The sequence below is a fragment of the Physeter macrocephalus genome, chromosome 8 (genome assembly GCF_002837175.3).
Source record: "Physeter macrocephalus isolate SW-GA chromosome 8, ASM283717v5, whole genome shotgun sequence".
Classification (NCBI taxonomy): Eukaryota; Metazoa; Chordata; class Mammalia; order Artiodactyla; family Physeteridae; genus Physeter; species Physeter macrocephalus.
This window is the reverse complement of record NC_041221.1, coordinates 48,466,614-48,484,884: the sequence shown is the minus strand read 5'-3', so window position 1 is coordinate 48,484,884 and position 18,271 is coordinate 48,466,614. Positions and strand designations below refer to the sequence as shown.

Sequence of the window (18,271 nt, the reverse complement as noted above, 5' to 3'; positions counted from 1 at the left end):
ACTCTTTTTGAATTATGGTTTTCTCAGGGTATATGCCCAGTAGTGGGATTGCTGGGTCGTATGGTAGCTCTAGTTTTAGTTTTTTAAGGAACCTCCATGCTGTTCTCCATAGTGGCTGTATCAATTTACATTCCCACCAACAGGGCAAGAGGGTTCCCTTTTCTCCACACCCTCTCCAGCATTTATTGTTTGTAGACTTTTTGATGATGGCCATTCTGACCTGTGTGAAGTGATACATCATTGTAGTTTTGATTTGCATTTCTCTAATGATTAGTGATGTTGAGCATCCTTTCGTGTGTTTGATGGCAATCTGTTTATCTTCTTTGGAGAAATGTTTATTTAGATCTTCTGCCCATTTTTGGATTGGGTTGTTTGTTTTTTTGATATCGAGCTTAATATGCTAGATTTTAAAAGAAATATTAAGATATCTGGTTCACTTCACTACGATGACACTGCAGAATGCATAATTTAGTCTTCTAAATTTACACCAAAAGGCTGAGCCCCAGTTATCTTTCCAGGTTTATTCCCCACTGAAAGTTAATAAATTGGCATTCTGATTCTTAACGAGTGAATCATTTATCAGGCCCTATTCACTCAAAGGTAAAGGCAGTAAGTTGGAATTCCTGAATGCTCAAAGCCCAAACATTGTGGTCAGCTTCTATTGTTATTTGGTTAGAGGTTTTATCTCCTTTGTGAATAAAATGTCTCAATTCTCTAGTTAGAAGAAACAGCTGTTATTCATTCTCTCCCTAAACCTGTGTCTTCCAAGCCTAATACAGTGAACTAGGGGACATGGGGAGAGATGAAAGGGCAGATCCCTTATGGAAGGGGGGGGAGTTTTTTTAGTAGCCGTGGAGCCATCAGCACCAGGGAAGCAGGGTGCATGCAAAGTCACCCCACCTTTCCTAGCCCTCATTTCATCTTGCCTGTATGGTCGTTCATTGCTGTCAGTCTCACTCTAGATTCAAATTTCCTGGAGGACAGAGGTGGAGGCTTATGTACCTTTGAACGGACTCTTGTCCCCAGAACTTGGCATAATGTCTTACCCGCAGCAGATGCGGATCTCAAATGACAGAGATCCAGCATCACCATGATATCAAGTGCCTGCCTGACCAGCAGCCCCTCACTAATAATTCATCCTTCTTGGCACTCTCTTCTCCCCAGGGCTGCTTTTCCCAACCCGCGTGTGAGCCCTGATCTCAGTGTGCTGTCATAGCCTGTTCTGTGTTTGTCTCTCCACAGACTGTGAGCCGAACACGGGTGGGACTGAGTCTTACTCAGCTCGCTGGAACCAAGACCGTAACGTACCTCTCACGGTGTAGACACTCCGTAGACACTCCGTGGCTGGTTGCTGAATGAGTGAGTCACCTACAAGTATCAACTTTACTTCTGGAATCTCTAGAAAGCTGCCATATGACGCTTTAGACAAAAGGGGAATTCTTTATATTGACATATGCTCTTGGTGAGTGTTGAGTGACTCAGGTACTTGAGAGACAGCAGTCAGAAATAACTGGGTGGAAAGCAATCTAGGACATCCTTGGGAAATAGCAGGAAATGCCAAGGGAAAGTCAGAGAGATAAAGGGACCTTGGGGATTATTCAGTCCAGTCCCAATGTTTTTCAGACGAGGAAACTGAAACTAAGAAAAGGGGAGTGACTTTCCCAAGGCTACACAACCCAACCAGAACCCAGGGCTCTTGGCCCAACTCTTTAATTTATAACGCTGTACCGGAGTGCGGCCAAAAAGGGCAGGCGTGGAATCAGACAGACCTAGACCTAGTCATAGACTGTCCTCCTATTTTCCCCAACCTGTTTCTCTGTCTGGTCCCAACAGCACTACTTAAGGAAATAAACCGTGGCCCATTCGTAAGATGGGATACCATGCAGCCATTAAATATAATGTTATTTCTAGAAAAACTTTTAACATCAAAGGTAAAAACTCTCATCATATATTGTATTAATTATTTTGATAAATATATATGAAAGTAAACTTATTAAAGTATATATACTTCACTTATTTAATAATTTACCTTATATACTTTAATAAGTATATATAGTATAACTTCCTAGTATATATATTATATTACATATAACATATATACTTTATACTATATATACTGTAATAAGTATATATACTTTACACTAGTTATACTTCAATAAGTATACTTTATATATAAACTTTATACACTTATTAAAGTATGTATAGTATAAATACTCCCAGTGTACATATAGTATAATTTTACCTCTCTAAAAAAAAAAACCTACACATTTATATCTCTTTCTCTGTCTGTGCATACATACACACAACAGACTGGAAGAAAATACATCCAAATGCTAGTCATGATCTCTGGCTGATGGAGAGTGAGCCCAGGGCTGATAGGAAGTGAGCCCTGGCTCTGTCTCATTGGACAGGAGAAGCTAGGTTATCTGAAAGGGAGTCTCAGGCCTGAGCCTGGCTGGGTGATTGAGTGAGAAGCCCACTGGTTTGAGTGGACATTTAGTAGGTACTGGGTGAGATGCAGTAGAAATTGAGACAAGAAATCTAAGCAGTTAAGGTGAGGACAAAGCAGGATCACTTCGCAAAGCGGGCATGCTTAGCTGAGAAAGCTGGAAGCAGAAACAAAGATTGGTGGAGAGAAAAACAGGTAAATGCAAGTCTGATCTAAATAAAGGAAGCTGAAAGGGTGAGCAGCAGAGCTTGTCCTGAGAGCAGAGACCCTTGTAAGTCGAAGGCTCACAGTAAACAGTCGTCAGATCAGATATTGAGACTTCACTAGGGAAGTGAGCTGGGCCAGAAGCTTAGGGTTAAACACCTGGGTTAAACACCTGGATTCTCTGGAGAGCCTGGAGTTGGGGCCCTGGGTCTGTCTGGGAATCAGGAGCTCTAACTGAGCCTAGACATTCTTATGGTACAGACCACCCACTCAGCCCCAGTGTGTCATGCCTAGATTTTAGCAAGTAAGATCGATGGAGTGAGGGGTATCAATACTACAAAAGAGGAGTCCTAATTTCCACCTTTCAGCTCCAGATTATGGAAGAAACCAACAATCAAACTATGATTTTTAAGAACCCATAAAAGTAGCACCTTCTCATGTGCCCCGAACCTAAAAAAAAACTAAACCCAGACCTAAAGAATATCAGACGGAGAACTGAGCTCTTATCAGAACAAAATCTTCCTTTTATTTCCAAGTAGCTTATCACAGAGTATCAAGGGAAATGGGAAACTTCTATGGATATTTCTTGCAAACATCATTTTCATGAATCCATGGACAGGAATTGTGTGAGTAATTACTAAGAGCATATGCCTGTACCCTCTGTTACAAAGGGAGTATACAGCAAAGAATAAATGCAGAAAGAGGAAAAGGTAAAGCTTTATAAAATACAGGTAAAAGCAACACAAACTTTATACACCCATAGAAACTCTCTCAAGTTTGAGTCTGTCTTCAAACTGGCTCAAAGTGATAAAATATCCATAAACATTTTAATGGTGTAGAATTCTTATTGACTTTATTTACAAAGTTGATTTATGGCCAAATACCTTCACTGTGGGAGTAGCTAAGAGACAAATACTATTTCTTTACCCATAAACAGCACTTCAGCACTTAGCATATTATCTTGCAGGTAACAGCCTCTCAACGAACGCAGCTGTGGGACATCCCAACTTGCTCTAACCTTGCAGCCAACACTGGTCACATAACCCGTCTCTACCCAGCAAGTTTAGAAGGAACTCCTCTGGCAATGGCCATGGACCAAATATTGATCATGACATTCTCTGGGATTAGATTCACTGACAAGTTACCATTGACCAGGAAATCAAGGTTAAGGTATAGCTTACTAAAATGAGCCATCAAGATCAGGACAGCTCAAGACTAAGGTAATCACTGCTACTTACCAATTCCAAGTAATTTTCAAAGAAAAATGACCTGTTGATTTTTCTCCAAAGTACTTGTCACCTTGTTTTTTTTCCCCCAGGTGATTTTTTTTTTACTGTTCTTTCCACTTCTTACCTTCACTTTCGTAAGTTCTCAAGGACAGCAATGCCAAGAGGTATGTTGTCTGAAAAACTGCAAAGAGAGCCATAGGTTCTGGTTTTCTGAAAAACATAAATTGCAAAGAAGGGAAATTTTATTTAATTTTATCTCTGAGCAAGTTTCTTTGAACCAGCTGCGGAAGATGATGGCATTAAGGCTCCTGCTCTTCTCTCCTCCTTATGTCCATACCCCCGTCCCTGTGAATGTGGAGTCCCCCCTCGCCCCACAATGAGGCAATTTCCCTGCTCCATCTGACTTGCTTTGGCCCGTAAATGAGGCAGAAGTGATGATATTCCAGCTTGGAGCCTAGGCCTCAAGAGACTTTACGTATTTCTGCTTGCTCTTTTGTGTTTCCACCTTTGGCATGAAAAGAGCATTTCTGGGCTATTCTATCGGACCCAGGAGGAGGATAAGCAACACGAGGCAGAGCTGAGCCCCTGAGTTGCTCCAGCAGGCGCCAGCCTCGGTCAGCCAGCAGCCGGCCGCGCCCCAGCCCAGAGCAGCTGTTCCCAGATGTGCCCCTGAGTCTGTGTGGCAATAGAAAACGATCCAGCAATCTCTTCAAACCAAGCAAAGGTTGGGGAAGAAAGATAAAGCAGAGAAACAAAAGCTCAATATTAAAAAAACGGTCACAGTCTCAGAAGAGCTACATTTGAATGACTTCCTCATGGGGGAGTCACCTCCACTCTCCCCTGTCTCCCTCCTTACAATGTCAGCTGAGAGAAATGAGCACCGACGGACACAGGCAGAGTTTCATTGTTCAGGATAATTTCCGGTTTTCCTTGTCTTAGAATAGGGTTGTGAACTACAGGTCAAAGAGCTTCACTGACTCATCAGGTCCTCAGACCATTGGACAATCAGAGGGCTCAAAGAATAAGCCTGGATGGCCTCAAGAAGGCTAATATGTTCTTCCTTTCATAATAAACGTTCAGTCAGGGGAAGTACTGAATTTCACTTTTCTCCTTCAAACTCTGACTTATCATGGAGAGAAGCAAAGAAAAATTCAAAGTCATCTTTTGCCTCCATCTAGTCCCCTTGGGCTTCGTCAAAAGCTCGAAATTCCATGAACCAGATCATTCATTTTCACTGCCCACACCCTCCATTTATTTCCTTTAAATGGCATTTTACAAGAAATGGAGACGACAGTGAAGACCGGAAGAGGGTAAACCAAACCATTCAATTACTTTGGGGTGGGCAGACCTGCTTACACAGGAGCGCAAGTCTGCAAATGACAGCTTTACTTCCTGATCCTTTAAGCACTGCTTTCTGCTACTTCAATTTCTGGCAAACAGGTCATCCATACCGCACTAAAGTCTCTACGGGCAACTTCAGATAGGCTCCTATTACAACTGCGTATCAAAGCCAGGGGAAAACTGACTCAAGAGAAAAGATCTTCTGCTGAGAACCAAAGGGGAGGCAAAGGAAAATGGCACAGTGAAGTGTCTGACACTCACCGTTCATTTAAACATCCATCCAATCCTGGTCTACGGAACAGGGTCCCATCCTTCTGGCATTTACGTCGCCCAAGGAACACAAGAGCCACCACCATGAGGAGAGCTCATCCCCTCAATTCAAAAGCAGGTGATTCCAGGAAATCCAAAAAAGAGGGGATATATGTGTACATATGGCTGATTCACTTTGCTGTATAGTAGAAACTAACACAACACTGTAAAACAACTATACCCCAATTATAAAAAAAAAAAAAAAAAAAAAGCAGGTGATTCCGGGGGTGAGATGCACGCTGCCTCGTGTCCTCTGCATGAAAGGGCTATTTAAGATGTTTGTAAAAAGGCGGAGTTTTAGTAAATCAAATATTTTACATATCACAAAAATTAAACAAGTCATGGGGCAGAGAAACTTAAAACTAGAAGTTAGAGGCTACCTACCAATTAAGGGTAACCAGAAACTAAAGAATACAAGTTGTCATATACCAAAATTGAAAGATAAAGAGTGTTTACAAGGGATGTACTTCTAAGGTCTGAGTATCTCAGGACAGTCTTTGAGAATCACCAGGACAGTCCTGTCTGAAGCCCTGCCCTTCCCCACCATCTCACACATGGCAGGTTGTGAAGCTGAGGACCTTAATTCCAGCGGCCGCTTAGATTTCCTGGTTTTCCTTTCATCAGTTCTGATGGGCATGGTTTTACACATGCTGGACAGGTGGTAGCCGTGACCCAGTGGTCACTGCCTGCACAGAGCAAAGTGCTTATTTCCAGTGCTGTGACCGGGCAGCCACCATCCCGATACGTCAGGCTCCAGACCACCTCAGCACCTTTTACACAAGGACGAGTCCTAGCCTTGTCTGAAATCCTAAAATCAAAAAAGTTCATCAAACCCTGCAGAACAAGAGTCAGCAGATGGGAGAACCTCCCAGAGACCCCTGTGGAACCCACTTTGGGAAATGCCCTATGAACAGATTTCCTGTAGGCACAGAGCCTGATGCTGCTGGAAAAACACAGACACCAAGGGCTCTGGGCCAGCTTCTTTCTTCCAAGCTCCAGGTGACTGCTGCACAGCCCACGTGGTTCCCCTCCATGCCTCCTGGGTCAATCCTCCTCGAGTTATCAGACTCTGAGTGCATCAGCTATTTCCCTGTGAGACCCCCAGTAACAGAGTGAAAAGCCTGGAGGTGAAGGAGTGACCTGTGCAGAGATCCTGAGGTGGCAGAGCGCTGGGCATACAGTCAAGGAGCAACACGGAGCCGGGTGTTGGCGCGGGCGAAGAGGTGAGTGACACAAGAAATCACAGGACGTGTGGGGAGGCAGAGCAGACAGGGAAAACGCTTTAGAGACTTTGGCTTCCCTCTGAGCGAGATGAGAGCCACTGGGTAGTTTTAAACAAAGGAGTAACACGGTCTACCTTCTTTGTACAGGAAGGACCCCGTAATGAAGACATTGAAGGGCGCAACAGTGTCAGGTGGGAGTGCAGGTGGAGGTCACGGCCACAGTCCAGGGGAGACTGATGCTGGCTTAGACCTGACGGTGGGGGAGGACGGCAGTGGCCATGGGAACGGTGATGAAACGGGAGAGATTTTAAAGATAGAGCTGGCAGGGTGTGCGGGGTGGTGACAAAGTGAGACATCGTGGATGGCTCCAAGAATTTTGGCCTGAGTCCCTGGGAAAATGGAATCACCATTAATGGAGAAGCATTAGGATTTGTTGGGCTGTATCAAGGACCCAGCTTGCGACATCTCAATTTGAAATGCGCACTTGATATCCAAGTGGAGATGTCAAGTAGCTAGCTGGATACATCATGTGGAGGGGCCATGGGAGGGGTCGTGGCTGGGGGTATATATCCAGGCATGCTTGGTGCATACAAATAGTATTTAAAGCCATAGGACTGGAAGATCTCCAAGAGGGCGTACAGACAGAAAAGAGAAAGAGGTCTGAGCACATAGGTCTGGGGTGCTCTACACCCTACACTACGACCCCTTATGCAGATCAAAATGAAAATCCAAGATTAGGCCAGGCTTTCCCACATCACCTCAAGGATGCAGGCTGGTGAGTCCTCAGCGTCAGGCGGCTGCTTGGCACGTCCCCCTACAGAAGCTCAGCGTGCACCAAGCAGGGTTTGGTTTTTCCTCTGAAGCTCTGCTTCTGACCCGAGAGAGGCTACCCAGCTCTCCCATTCATTGAACAGGCTTTCTCTCTCCACAACCGCGAGCAAGGAGCATTGCCACGTCCACTTTCCAGTAAGAAAAGGAAGTCTGGGAAGTACGAAGTGGCAGAATTCAGAAAGGAAAAATACTTTCCTGCCTCATCCGCATGACTCTGTCCTTTCCCAAATCTGTTCTCTCTCTTTTTTAAAAGAATTTCCCCAGTGTTTTAAAATTGAGGTATAGTTGAGGGAATTCCCTGGCTGTCCAGTGGTTAGGACTCAGCACTCTCACTGCCGGGGCCCAGGTTCAATCCCTGGTCGGCAAACTAAGATTCCCACAAGGTGCACAGTGCGGCCAAAAAGAGAAAAAGAAGGGGTACAGTTGATTTACAATAGTGTGTTAGTTTCAGGCATACAGTAAGTTTATGTGTGTGTGTGTGGGGGGGCTGTATAAAGAGAGATTCTTTTCCATTATAGGTTATTACAAGATATTGAATATAGTTCCCTATGCTACACAGTAATTCCTTGTTGCTTATCTATTTTATATATAGTAGTTTGTATCTGTTATTAGGATTATGGGATTAACAAATCCAGACAAAATCTGTTCTTTATTTTTATTTTTCAGATCTCCATTACTCCTATGCAGACTATAAGGACAGGTCTACATCTTATTCACCATGTCTATCACAGTGTACCAGAACATAGTTGCTACCCAGTCAATATCCAGTAAATGAACAAAAACTTGTACCAATTTTCTTGCATTCTCTCTTCCTTGCTTTCAATTTTATTTTAATTAAAATAGATTCTTTTTCAGGCCCTTCTACATTTTCTGTGGCCAACTGTTGCCCAATTCAGTCTTTCATTGACATTCCTTCTCTGGAGGAAAAAGGGAGGAAAGAAAAGAAAAATTACTCACTCCTTTTGTAGAACTTCTCATTGAAATCTTGTCTCTTTGCAAAAAGAAGATGCCTTTGAATATCCCTCATGTGTAATACTACACTTGAGGGATTTTCCAATATCTACTACACGTGTAATGAAAACACAGCTTTTGAAAATCTGCCCCTCTTCACCAGCACTTCTTGTTCTGTCATTACTGAAATATTTATTCCTGAGAAGTTTCCCCACCGCAAATAATCCCCATGGGAAGCAGCTTAATCGATCACTTGCTTCCCAAGAACATGGGTGTGTTGCCAAACTCTTCAAAATTGGCTGGGTGCCCCAATGATGTCATATGCAAATACTATTTTAAAGAAGCAGCTGTTCAAGTAGGACACGTGCTCCGTGTGTGTACCTTGTGAAAGAGTTCTATGTGGCAGTACAAAGAGTTGCATGCCACTTCATGGAGGATGCCCACATTTTCCAGGTTCTGTTCTTTTTTTTTTTTTTTAAGAGCCCTGCCATTTGTCTTCCGGAGCCCCTTTGAAAGGGCCTCCATCGTTACAGCATAGGATTGATTACTCACAAGGTTTCACCCCAATTCCACCACCCCTTCCTCCTTAAGTATCCATCACTCCGAGGCACGCACAGTGTTCAAGCACTTCTTCCCCGCCCTCTAAACCTACCCACTTAAGTGTTTCTACTAGTTTTGTAAGGTCAATCCTGATTTATGAGACTGAATTGACTCACAGCTCATCTTCTTTTTTTAAGCAATGTTTAGTTAACGATTCTTGGAATCCGTGACTCCAGATAGGAGTAAAGTTGAGTCTCTAAGTTGTATGTGAAGTCAAAGAAAGAACTGGAAAACCTGGATCCAAGGAATATTCTGGACCCAAAGAATATGTAGGCATTTAGTAAATGCTAAAGGTGATACTTCATTTGAGAAAAGATACATTATTCACCCAAATGGTACTGGAACAATGTACTAACCCAGACATGTATGGGAAAAGGAAGCTATAACAGTTATGTACAGGTGCTCTGACATAAGTCTACTTAGGGTCTAATCCCCCCTCTGGCACTTAATAACTATATGACTATAGACAAGTTACTTAAACCATCTAGGCTTCGATTTTCTTTTCTGTAAAATGAGAATAAATAACCTACCTCATAGGATTGCCATGAGGATCAAATAAGATAATGAGAACATACACACAGTAAATCCAATTAATGTTAATTTGATCGTTATTGCTACTGCTTCATTTCCTTCAACAAAATAAAATTCAGATGAACAAAGATGTAAATGCAAGACCATTAGCTTTACTAGAATAAACAGAGAACTCATAAAACTCAACATCAAACAAAAAACCCAATTAAAAAATGGTCAGAGGGCCTGAATAGACATTTTTCCAAAGAAGACATACGGATGGCCAATAGGCACCCGAAAAGATGCTCAACATCACTAATCATCAGGGAAATGCAAATCAAAACCACAGTGAGTTATCACCTCACACCTGTCAGAATGGCTACCATCAAAATACAACAAATAGCAAATGCTGACAAGGATGTGAAGAAAAGGGAACCCTCTTGCATTGTTGATGGGAATGTAAATTGGTGCAGCCACTATAGAAAACAGTTTGGAGGTTCCTCAAAAAATTAAAAATAGAACTCCATATGATCCAGTAATTCCACTTCTGGGTATTTATCTGAAACAAATGAAAACACTAATTTTAAAAGATGTATGCACCGCTATGTTCATTGCAGCATTATTTACAATAGTCAAGATATGGAAGCAACCCATGTGCCCATCAAAAGATAAATGGATAAAGAAGATGTAGCATATGTACACAATGGAATATTACTTAGCCATAAAAAGGAATTCAATCTTGGCATTTGCAACAACATGAATGGACCTAAAGGTTATTATGATAAGTGAAATAAGTCAGAGAGAGAAAGAAAAATACCATGTAATTTCACTTATAATGTGGAATCTAAAAACTATAATAAATGAACAAATGTAACTAAACAGAAACAAAGTTGTAGATAGAGAGAACAAATAGGTGGTTGCCAGAGGGGCAGGGTTGGGGGGAGGAGAGAAATAGGGGAGGGAGATTAAGGTATATAAACTTTCAATTACAAAATAAATGAGTCACAGGTATGAAATGTACAGTGTGGGGAATATAGTCAATAATTATATAATATCTTTGTATGGTGACAGATGACTAGACTTATGGTGATCATTGGGAATGTATAGAAATACTGAATCACCATGTTGTGTATTAGGAACTAACATAATGTTGTAGGTCGATTACACTTCAAAAACAAACTATTAGAAAACGAGATCAGATTTGCAGCTACCAGAGGCAGGGAGTACAGGGAAGGGGGAATTGGAGGAGGGCAGGCAAAAGGTACAAACTTCCAGTTATGAGACAAATAAATATGAGGGATGTAATGTGCAGCATGATAAATATAATTAATGGTGATGTACGTTACATATGAGAGTTATTAAGAGAGTAAATCCTAAGAGTTTTCATCACAAGGAAGGTATTTTCTCTATTTCTTTAATTATGTATTTATATGAGATGATGGATGTTCACTAAACTTATTGTAATCATCACTTCATGATGTATGTAAGTTAAATCATTATGTGTACACCCTAAATTTATAGAGTGTTGTATGTCAATTATATCTCAGTAAAAATGGAAGAAAAAAATTACTAGAATAAAACATAGGTGAATATTTGTATAATCTGTCCAAGCATGATACAAAACCAGAAGCAAAAAAAGGTAAAGACTGCTATACCAATCAAATGAATACTGAAAATTTTTGGTGATATAAAAGGTCCAAAACCAAACTGGGAACAATAGTTTCAATACTTAGGTCACAAGGTTACTATCCCTAATATATAAAGAGCTCTTAGAAATCAATAAGAAAAAGACAAGAAACGCCACAGAAAAACTGGCAAATGACATGATTATGTAATTCACAGAAAAGAAATATCAATAACCAAAAAGAGAAAAAAGAAAAACTGCACACTATCACTAAAAATTAAATACACACAAATTAGAGCAGTAGTCGTGTATATCTCTGTGTGTGTCTGTGTGGTGTCCAATTGTCAAAGCTTAAAAAGGTCTTAATACCTAGCACTGGTAAGAGTTTGAAAAAGTAGGCATTGCTACTCACTGATGGTCAAAAAGCACAACTTTAACAAGGTCAATTTGGCAATATCTATTAAAATTTTAGTATGCATTATCTTTGATGCAGAAATACTATTTCTGGAATTTTGTCCTCTGTTCATTGTAACATTGTTTTTATTGAGGAAAAAATTAAAACTATCTAAATATCCTTCCAAAGAAAGTAGAAAATTTAATTATGGTGCATTTCTACAAAAGAATATTATCAAGCTGTTGAAAAGGATGAACTAGAATCATGTGTTGACAAGGAAGGATGTCCAAAAAATACTGAATGAAAAAGCAAGTTTCAGAAGAGTGTGTGCAGAAAACCACCTCTAGAAGAGAAGTGTGGCAACCGTACAGCTATGCCACTCAGAGCTCCCTTCGAAGGAACCTACTGCATAGCTTCCTGACAGCCTCCATTGCCACACCTTTGGATCCACTGCACATTCACACCCAAGCCCACAGTCCCCCCTGGCTGCTCCCATCAAATATCAAACCAAGTCTTCTCCACCCGACACGGGGCTCCTCTAATAGACAACCTTTGATCAAAGCCTCCCCATCCCTGGCTGGAACTTTCTCAGAGCTGCACTGTAGCTGGAAGCTCTTCCTTTCCAATCTTCCTTCTTCCCTATCCCCTTTCACAGGGCTCAGACCTGCAGTGGGTTTGGAGGTGCTCTCTGCCTATTCCTGCTCCCTTTTCCCTTTATCCTTCACAATGCTTTCCCAAAAGATCTCCTGCACATCTATTTCTGCCTTGCTGTTTTCTACTTGAAGGATCCAAACTGGCCCCAAAAGACACACCCAATTACTAAGAGTTATAAATTTAGAGCTTGTGTGGGGGAAGGGAAGCGAGTAGGATGAGAGAAATGATAGACCTCTCTCAAGTTATGTAATTCTGCAACATAAAGCATTCTTTAAAACATGTGTGTGCGTGTGTGTGTGTGTGTGTGTATGCGTGTTTTACAAATATTGGGTTCAGTCTTGTGCAAGTACTGGCAATTCCATTATTTCCACACATATATCCCAACGGGGGTAAACTAGTCAAAAGTGTTTTGTGATTCAAATCCAGCCCATAGCTGTCAAACAGATCTGAAAAACGGTTGATATTTTTTAGGTATTGGATCAGTCTATGAGGGTGTCATGTATTTCCCTACAAAAAAATGTGATCTCTCAGGTCCTGAGAAAATGCAGGCACTTTACTAATGCATTTTCAAACAGAAAGTAACCAATGTCCCAGATAGAAAAATATACTGCCATCCTCTTTAGACAGATGGGCACACTAGATTGAGATTAACTTGCTCAAAGTCCCCTGTTAGGAAGACTGGGAGTAGAGAGAATTGTCTAAGAGATAATGTGATGTGTGAGAAACTTACTCACATGAGAGTGTAGCTCTTGTTGATTTACCTCTTCTCAAGATCTGTCACACACTGTTCTCACACAGCAGAACCTCAGTCCATGTTTTCTAAGAGTTCTTTTTAATCTTACATTTAATCTCACGTTTTTCCAAGTGTTCCTTATGTCTTATGTTTTTCTCTTTGCTAAGACACTTGTAATTCTGGCTTTCCTATCAGCTGACTTACATTTCATACGCAGACTGGATATATTTTATGTGGCTGTCTTCATCATAAATCAACAGTTTTAAATAATCCACATAGTTAATTGTCTCAGTGATTTCAGATGTAAGAATAGAATTTGTTGTTATATTTAGCATTTTCACTAACTCTCTTTTCATAAGGAAAAAAAAAGAAAAAGAAGAAAGGAAGGAAGGGAGGAAGGAAGAAAGGAAACAGCCTAAATATAATTTAGTTCTTTAGCATATAATATTAAAAGAAAGCAATTTACAAGTCATGTCAATCACATTTATCCCCAAAGGACATACTGTCACTAGCAGCATAATTTTAAATATCAGTGAGAGACTACATATGCAAAGTGGGGGATAAAAATCTGCATTTAAACAAGATCCCCAGGTGATGCAGATACACACTGAAGTTTGAGAAGCACTACTATATTCAATATTTATTACATATTTTTGTCTCCTAGGACACTATGGATATATGAAGGAGAAGATTTACCAATTCTTGCTCTGACAAGGCACACTGCAGTGCCCACAGAAGGATAGGAAGGGAAATGTGAAAATGATCCCAGCTAGCACATACTGGGTGCTAACCCTCAGCTAGGTGCTTTGCTAAGTGATTTACCTGCATTTATTAATGGAATACTTATAACAGCCCCCTGAAAAGAGATTCAATTATTATCCTCATACAAAGATAGGGAAATTAAGGCTAAGAAAGGCTAAAAGTAACCTGTCCAGGTTGACACAGTCAGTTCAGAGCTTGAGCCATGTGAGTCCCTCGCCAGTCACATCACACTGCTTCCTGCATGTGTGAAGGGTATACGACAGTCGACATTAAGGCATAAAAAAATTACTGATAATTAGAAAGCCAAGAAAATCTTAAGAAAAATGCCAGTAGGATTTTATTAAACTTGACAAGTTATTTGTAAAGTTTATACAAAATGAAAATGTATGAGAATCACTTTCAAAAACGTTCTGAGGGAAAAAACTACAAATATATACTCCTAGATATAAAAATATACCATCAAGCTGTAGCATTTAACACAGGTGATACTGGCAGAAGAAGAGACAAAAATAGGTCAGTGAAATAGGGTAGAATCCTGAAACAGGGCCTTATATAAATAGGAATTTATTTTACTGTAAAAATAGAATTTCAAATGAGTTAGAAAAAAGTTGTATGATTATATAAACGGTATTGGATCAACTGCTTAAAACGAAAGAAAAAAGTTAAGTTACATTTTACCTTTCACCTTATACAAAAATCTGAAATTTTGAAGAGCTAAATGTAAAACCAAAATAATAAAAGTATTAGAAAAAAAAAACTTAAAAATAATTTTTAGGTGAAAAAAACCTTTCTAAGCTAGACAAAGCACAGAAAGCATGAGATTGCAGAGTTGATTACACAAACATTTAAAACTTCTGTGCAGCAAAAGATAGTTAAAAATAAAAGCATTGGGCTTCCCTGGTGGCACAGTGGTTGAGACAATCCACCTGCCAATGCAGGGGACACGGGTTCGATCACTGGTCTGGGAGGATCCCACATGCCGCGGAGCAACTAAGTCTGTGTGCCACAACTACTGAGCCTGCGCTCTACAGCCCGTGAGCCACAACTACTGAGCCCACGTGCCACAGCTACTGAGCCCGTGCACCACAACTGCTGAAGCCTGCACGCCTAGAGCCCGTACTCCACAACAAGAGAAGCCACTGCAGTGAGAAGCCCACATACCGCAACGAAGACCCAACGCAGCCAAAAATAAAAAATAAATACATAAATTTATTTAAAAATAAATAAATAAATAAAAGCATTATGAATGGATAAGCAGAATGTGGTATACATAAACAATGGAATATTATTCAGCCTTAAAAAGGAAGGAAATTCTGATACATGCTACAGCATGGATGAGCCTTGAGGACATTTTGCTAAGTGAAATAAGCCAGTTACAAAAAGGCAAAGACTATATGATTCCCCCATTTATATGAGGTACCTGGAGTATTTGAATGCATAGAGACAGAAAGTAGAATGATGGCTGTCAGGGGTTGGGGAGAGGGGGAATGGGGAATTATTGTCTAATGGGTACAGTTTCAGTTTTGCAAGATGAAGAGTTCTGGAGGTGGACGGTGGGGATGGTTGCACAACAATATGAATGTACTTAATGACACAGACCTGTATACTTAAAATGATTAAAATGGTAAGTTTTATATTATGTATTTTACCATAATAAAAAAAATTTGGAAAATGAGCATTACACTAGAAGAAATATTTGCATCATCTACAACAGACAAAAGATTAAGAAACTGAGTACCTGTAGAGCTTCTGCAGTAAACAGAAATAAGAGAAAGCAACTCAGTAGAAAAGTGAGCAAAGGATATGCACAGGTAATTGACAGGAGACACACATGATCCATAAATATTGTCTTTAGAAATATTAAATTGCAGCAATAATCAGCAAAATGCAAATTAAAATGCCTTATTGGGTTTCACTCATTTATCAGATTTGAAAATTTAAATTAAAAAAAAAGAGATAACACCTGGTTTTAGGAAGGATGAGGGAAATACTGTCTCATGGGCTGAGTTTAAATTAGTACCTGGGGTGGGTCAGTGGTGCAATTTGAAGGGTTTTATCTATCAAGTTGAAAAATGGATAAACCCTTTGACCCACAAATCTCTCTCCTAGGATATTATACTCAGGCTTAAGCACAAAGATGAATGCACAATCTTCCCTGAAGCACTGTTGCTAATGCTGAATAATTTTAAACAACTCAAATGTCCATCAATAAGGGAAAGGAAGAATAAATGTCTCTAATTAAAATAATAAGAATAAGCATTATTATTTTAGAATAACATGTAGCCATTAGCAAAAGAGGTACATACAGAGATGTTAGATCTCTAAGACTTGGGGGTGAAAAAGTAAGCTGCACAATGATAGTAAGATCTCATTTACATATTTTAAAACATAGTGTAGGCCTTCCCTGGTGGCACAGTGGTTGAGAATCTGCCTGCCAATGCAGGGGACACGGGTTCGAGCCCTGGTCCGGGAAGATCCCACATGCCATGGACTAGCTAAGCCTGTGCACCACAACTACTGAGCCTGAGCTCTAGAGTCCGGGAGCCACAACTACTGAGCCCGCCCACCACAACTACTGAAGCCCGCGCATCTAGAGCCTGTGCTCCGCAACAAGAGAAGCCACCGCAACGAGAAGCCCACTACTGAGCCCGCCCACCACAACTACTGAAGCCCGCGCATCTAGAGCCTATGCTCCACAACAAGAGAAGCCACCGCAACGAGAAGCCCACGCACCACAACAAAGAGTAGCCCCCGCTCGCCACAACTAGAGAAAGCCCGTGTGCAGAAACGAAGACCCAACAAAGCTAAAAATAAAGTAAAATAAAATAAATAAATAAAAAGATAATTGTACAATTAAAAAAAAGAAAAATATCTTAAAAAAACATAGTGTATATATACATATTATGCAGTTGTATAGAAAAGAAGAAATCTTGGAATAGTAGGTACCAACCTGAACTTACCCTCTTCTGAGTGGGAGTAAGAGTGACCAAGGTTCTGCATTTCATTTCATATAGTTCGTATATATATTCACTTATTATTTGCATTATTTTTAAAACACAAAAATAAAATAGACAACCTTGTAAAAGCAAGGACACAGCTGCTGGAGAAGAAACTTGCGCTTTACAGAGCAAGGAAGCCTGCTTGGAGGGAGGGGTATTTCTCACAAAATCTTATTTGTCTTATATTTACCCCTTTCATATATTTTGTTCAATCAAGGAGGACTTCCTCCCCCAAGGAAAAGAGAGTCAGGGCTCACTGTTCCTGTAAGTGAGCAAGATGACACTCAGTTTTCCTTCCACCCAAGCCAAAAATCCTCCCACAAGGAAAACACATGCCTTCCTCTTGTCAAATCACAGTACCACTGATTTCTCTTTCAACACCCTGATAGTTTTCCTGATTTGGTTCCTTTTTCAGGACAAAGGGTTACAAGAAACAACAGAGACTCTGGAACACCTCTCTGCACCCCTGGAGATGTTCCTGCTCTTTCAGGTTAAAGAACGGGGTAGAAGGAAAAGACCCAGTGTGTAAGTGTTCTCCCCAGTGTGGCTCCAGTCCCCGCTGGACACCTAAGACCAGCCCTTTCCTCTCAAGGTGGCCTGATACAGAAGGTTTAGACACATTTGCTGAGACAACAGGAGACAGAACAGGTACCACAAGGAGGCAAGTTACAGCTGAGAATTAGCTCTGTCCAACAATCACGTTAGCTGGTGAGCTCCCTGCCACTGGAGGCATTCTAACAATACTGAATGCTATCTGGGAGATGCCAAACTTAGCATACCCTGAAGATTCTGAGTAGGCAGGTGAAGCTGGAGTCCAGCGCTTTGAAAAGCTTCAAGAATGATTCTAAGACACAGCTAAGTTTGGGAACCCCTGGCCACTATGACCCTTTGGGGCCCTTCAGCTTCAAGGGTCTCTGAGTGCATTTTAAAGCAACCCAGGAGAGAGACAAAGCAGGACAATAATGAAGCACCACGAGTGGGGTGGGGGTGGGAGACACTCCAAAAAGGGTCCTAGAGTTTGAGGCACAACACAGTGGTTATAAGCAGATTCCAAAGCCAAATCCTGACTCCGTCACCTGCTAGCTGTGTGACCACAGACAAGTTACTTAACTTCTCTGGGTCTCAGTTTTCTCAATGATGAAATCAGAATGAGAAAACTGCTACCTACCTCACTGGCGAAGCTTAAATCGTCTAGCATATGTACAGTACTTAGAATAGTGCCTGGTTCCATAGTAAGTGTGAACCATTATTATTTTGCAGAGGAGGAGACAGAGGCTGAGGCCATAAAGTTAACCTGACCCAAGTCCCAAAGTCAGTTTAGACTTGAGAATAAGACCCAGAGCTTCTTTCCTTCTAGCTCAAATGAAATACACTACATTCAGTTCTATCATATCCTCTGCCTACATCGACCCCTCTTGATTGGAGAATAAGCTTGTTCAGTCTTCAGGCTTGTCAGTT

At 40.9% G+C, this 18,271-nt stretch overlaps 1 protein-coding gene across 5 annotated transcripts in view; it reads right to left on the bottom strand.

Annotated features, from left to right (window-relative positions):
* OSMR (oncostatin M receptor) overlaps positions 1–18,271 on the bottom strand; it is a 56,058-nt gene that overhangs the window by 36,791 nt on the left and 996 nt on the right. For 4 of the 5 annotated variants that reach the window (XM_028492865.1, XM_028492866.1, XM_028492867.2 and 1 more), the window contains one exon: positions 4,007–4,092. In XM_028492865.1, the coding sequence (XP_028348666.1) occupies positions 4,007–4,079 (73 nt within the window). In that variant the 5' untranslated portion in view covers positions 4,080–4,092. Of the gene's footprint in view, positions 1–1,308; positions 1,420–4,006; positions 4,093–18,271 lie in introns of all 5 variants that reach the window. The other variant, XM_055086528.1, reaches the window with a different exon arrangement.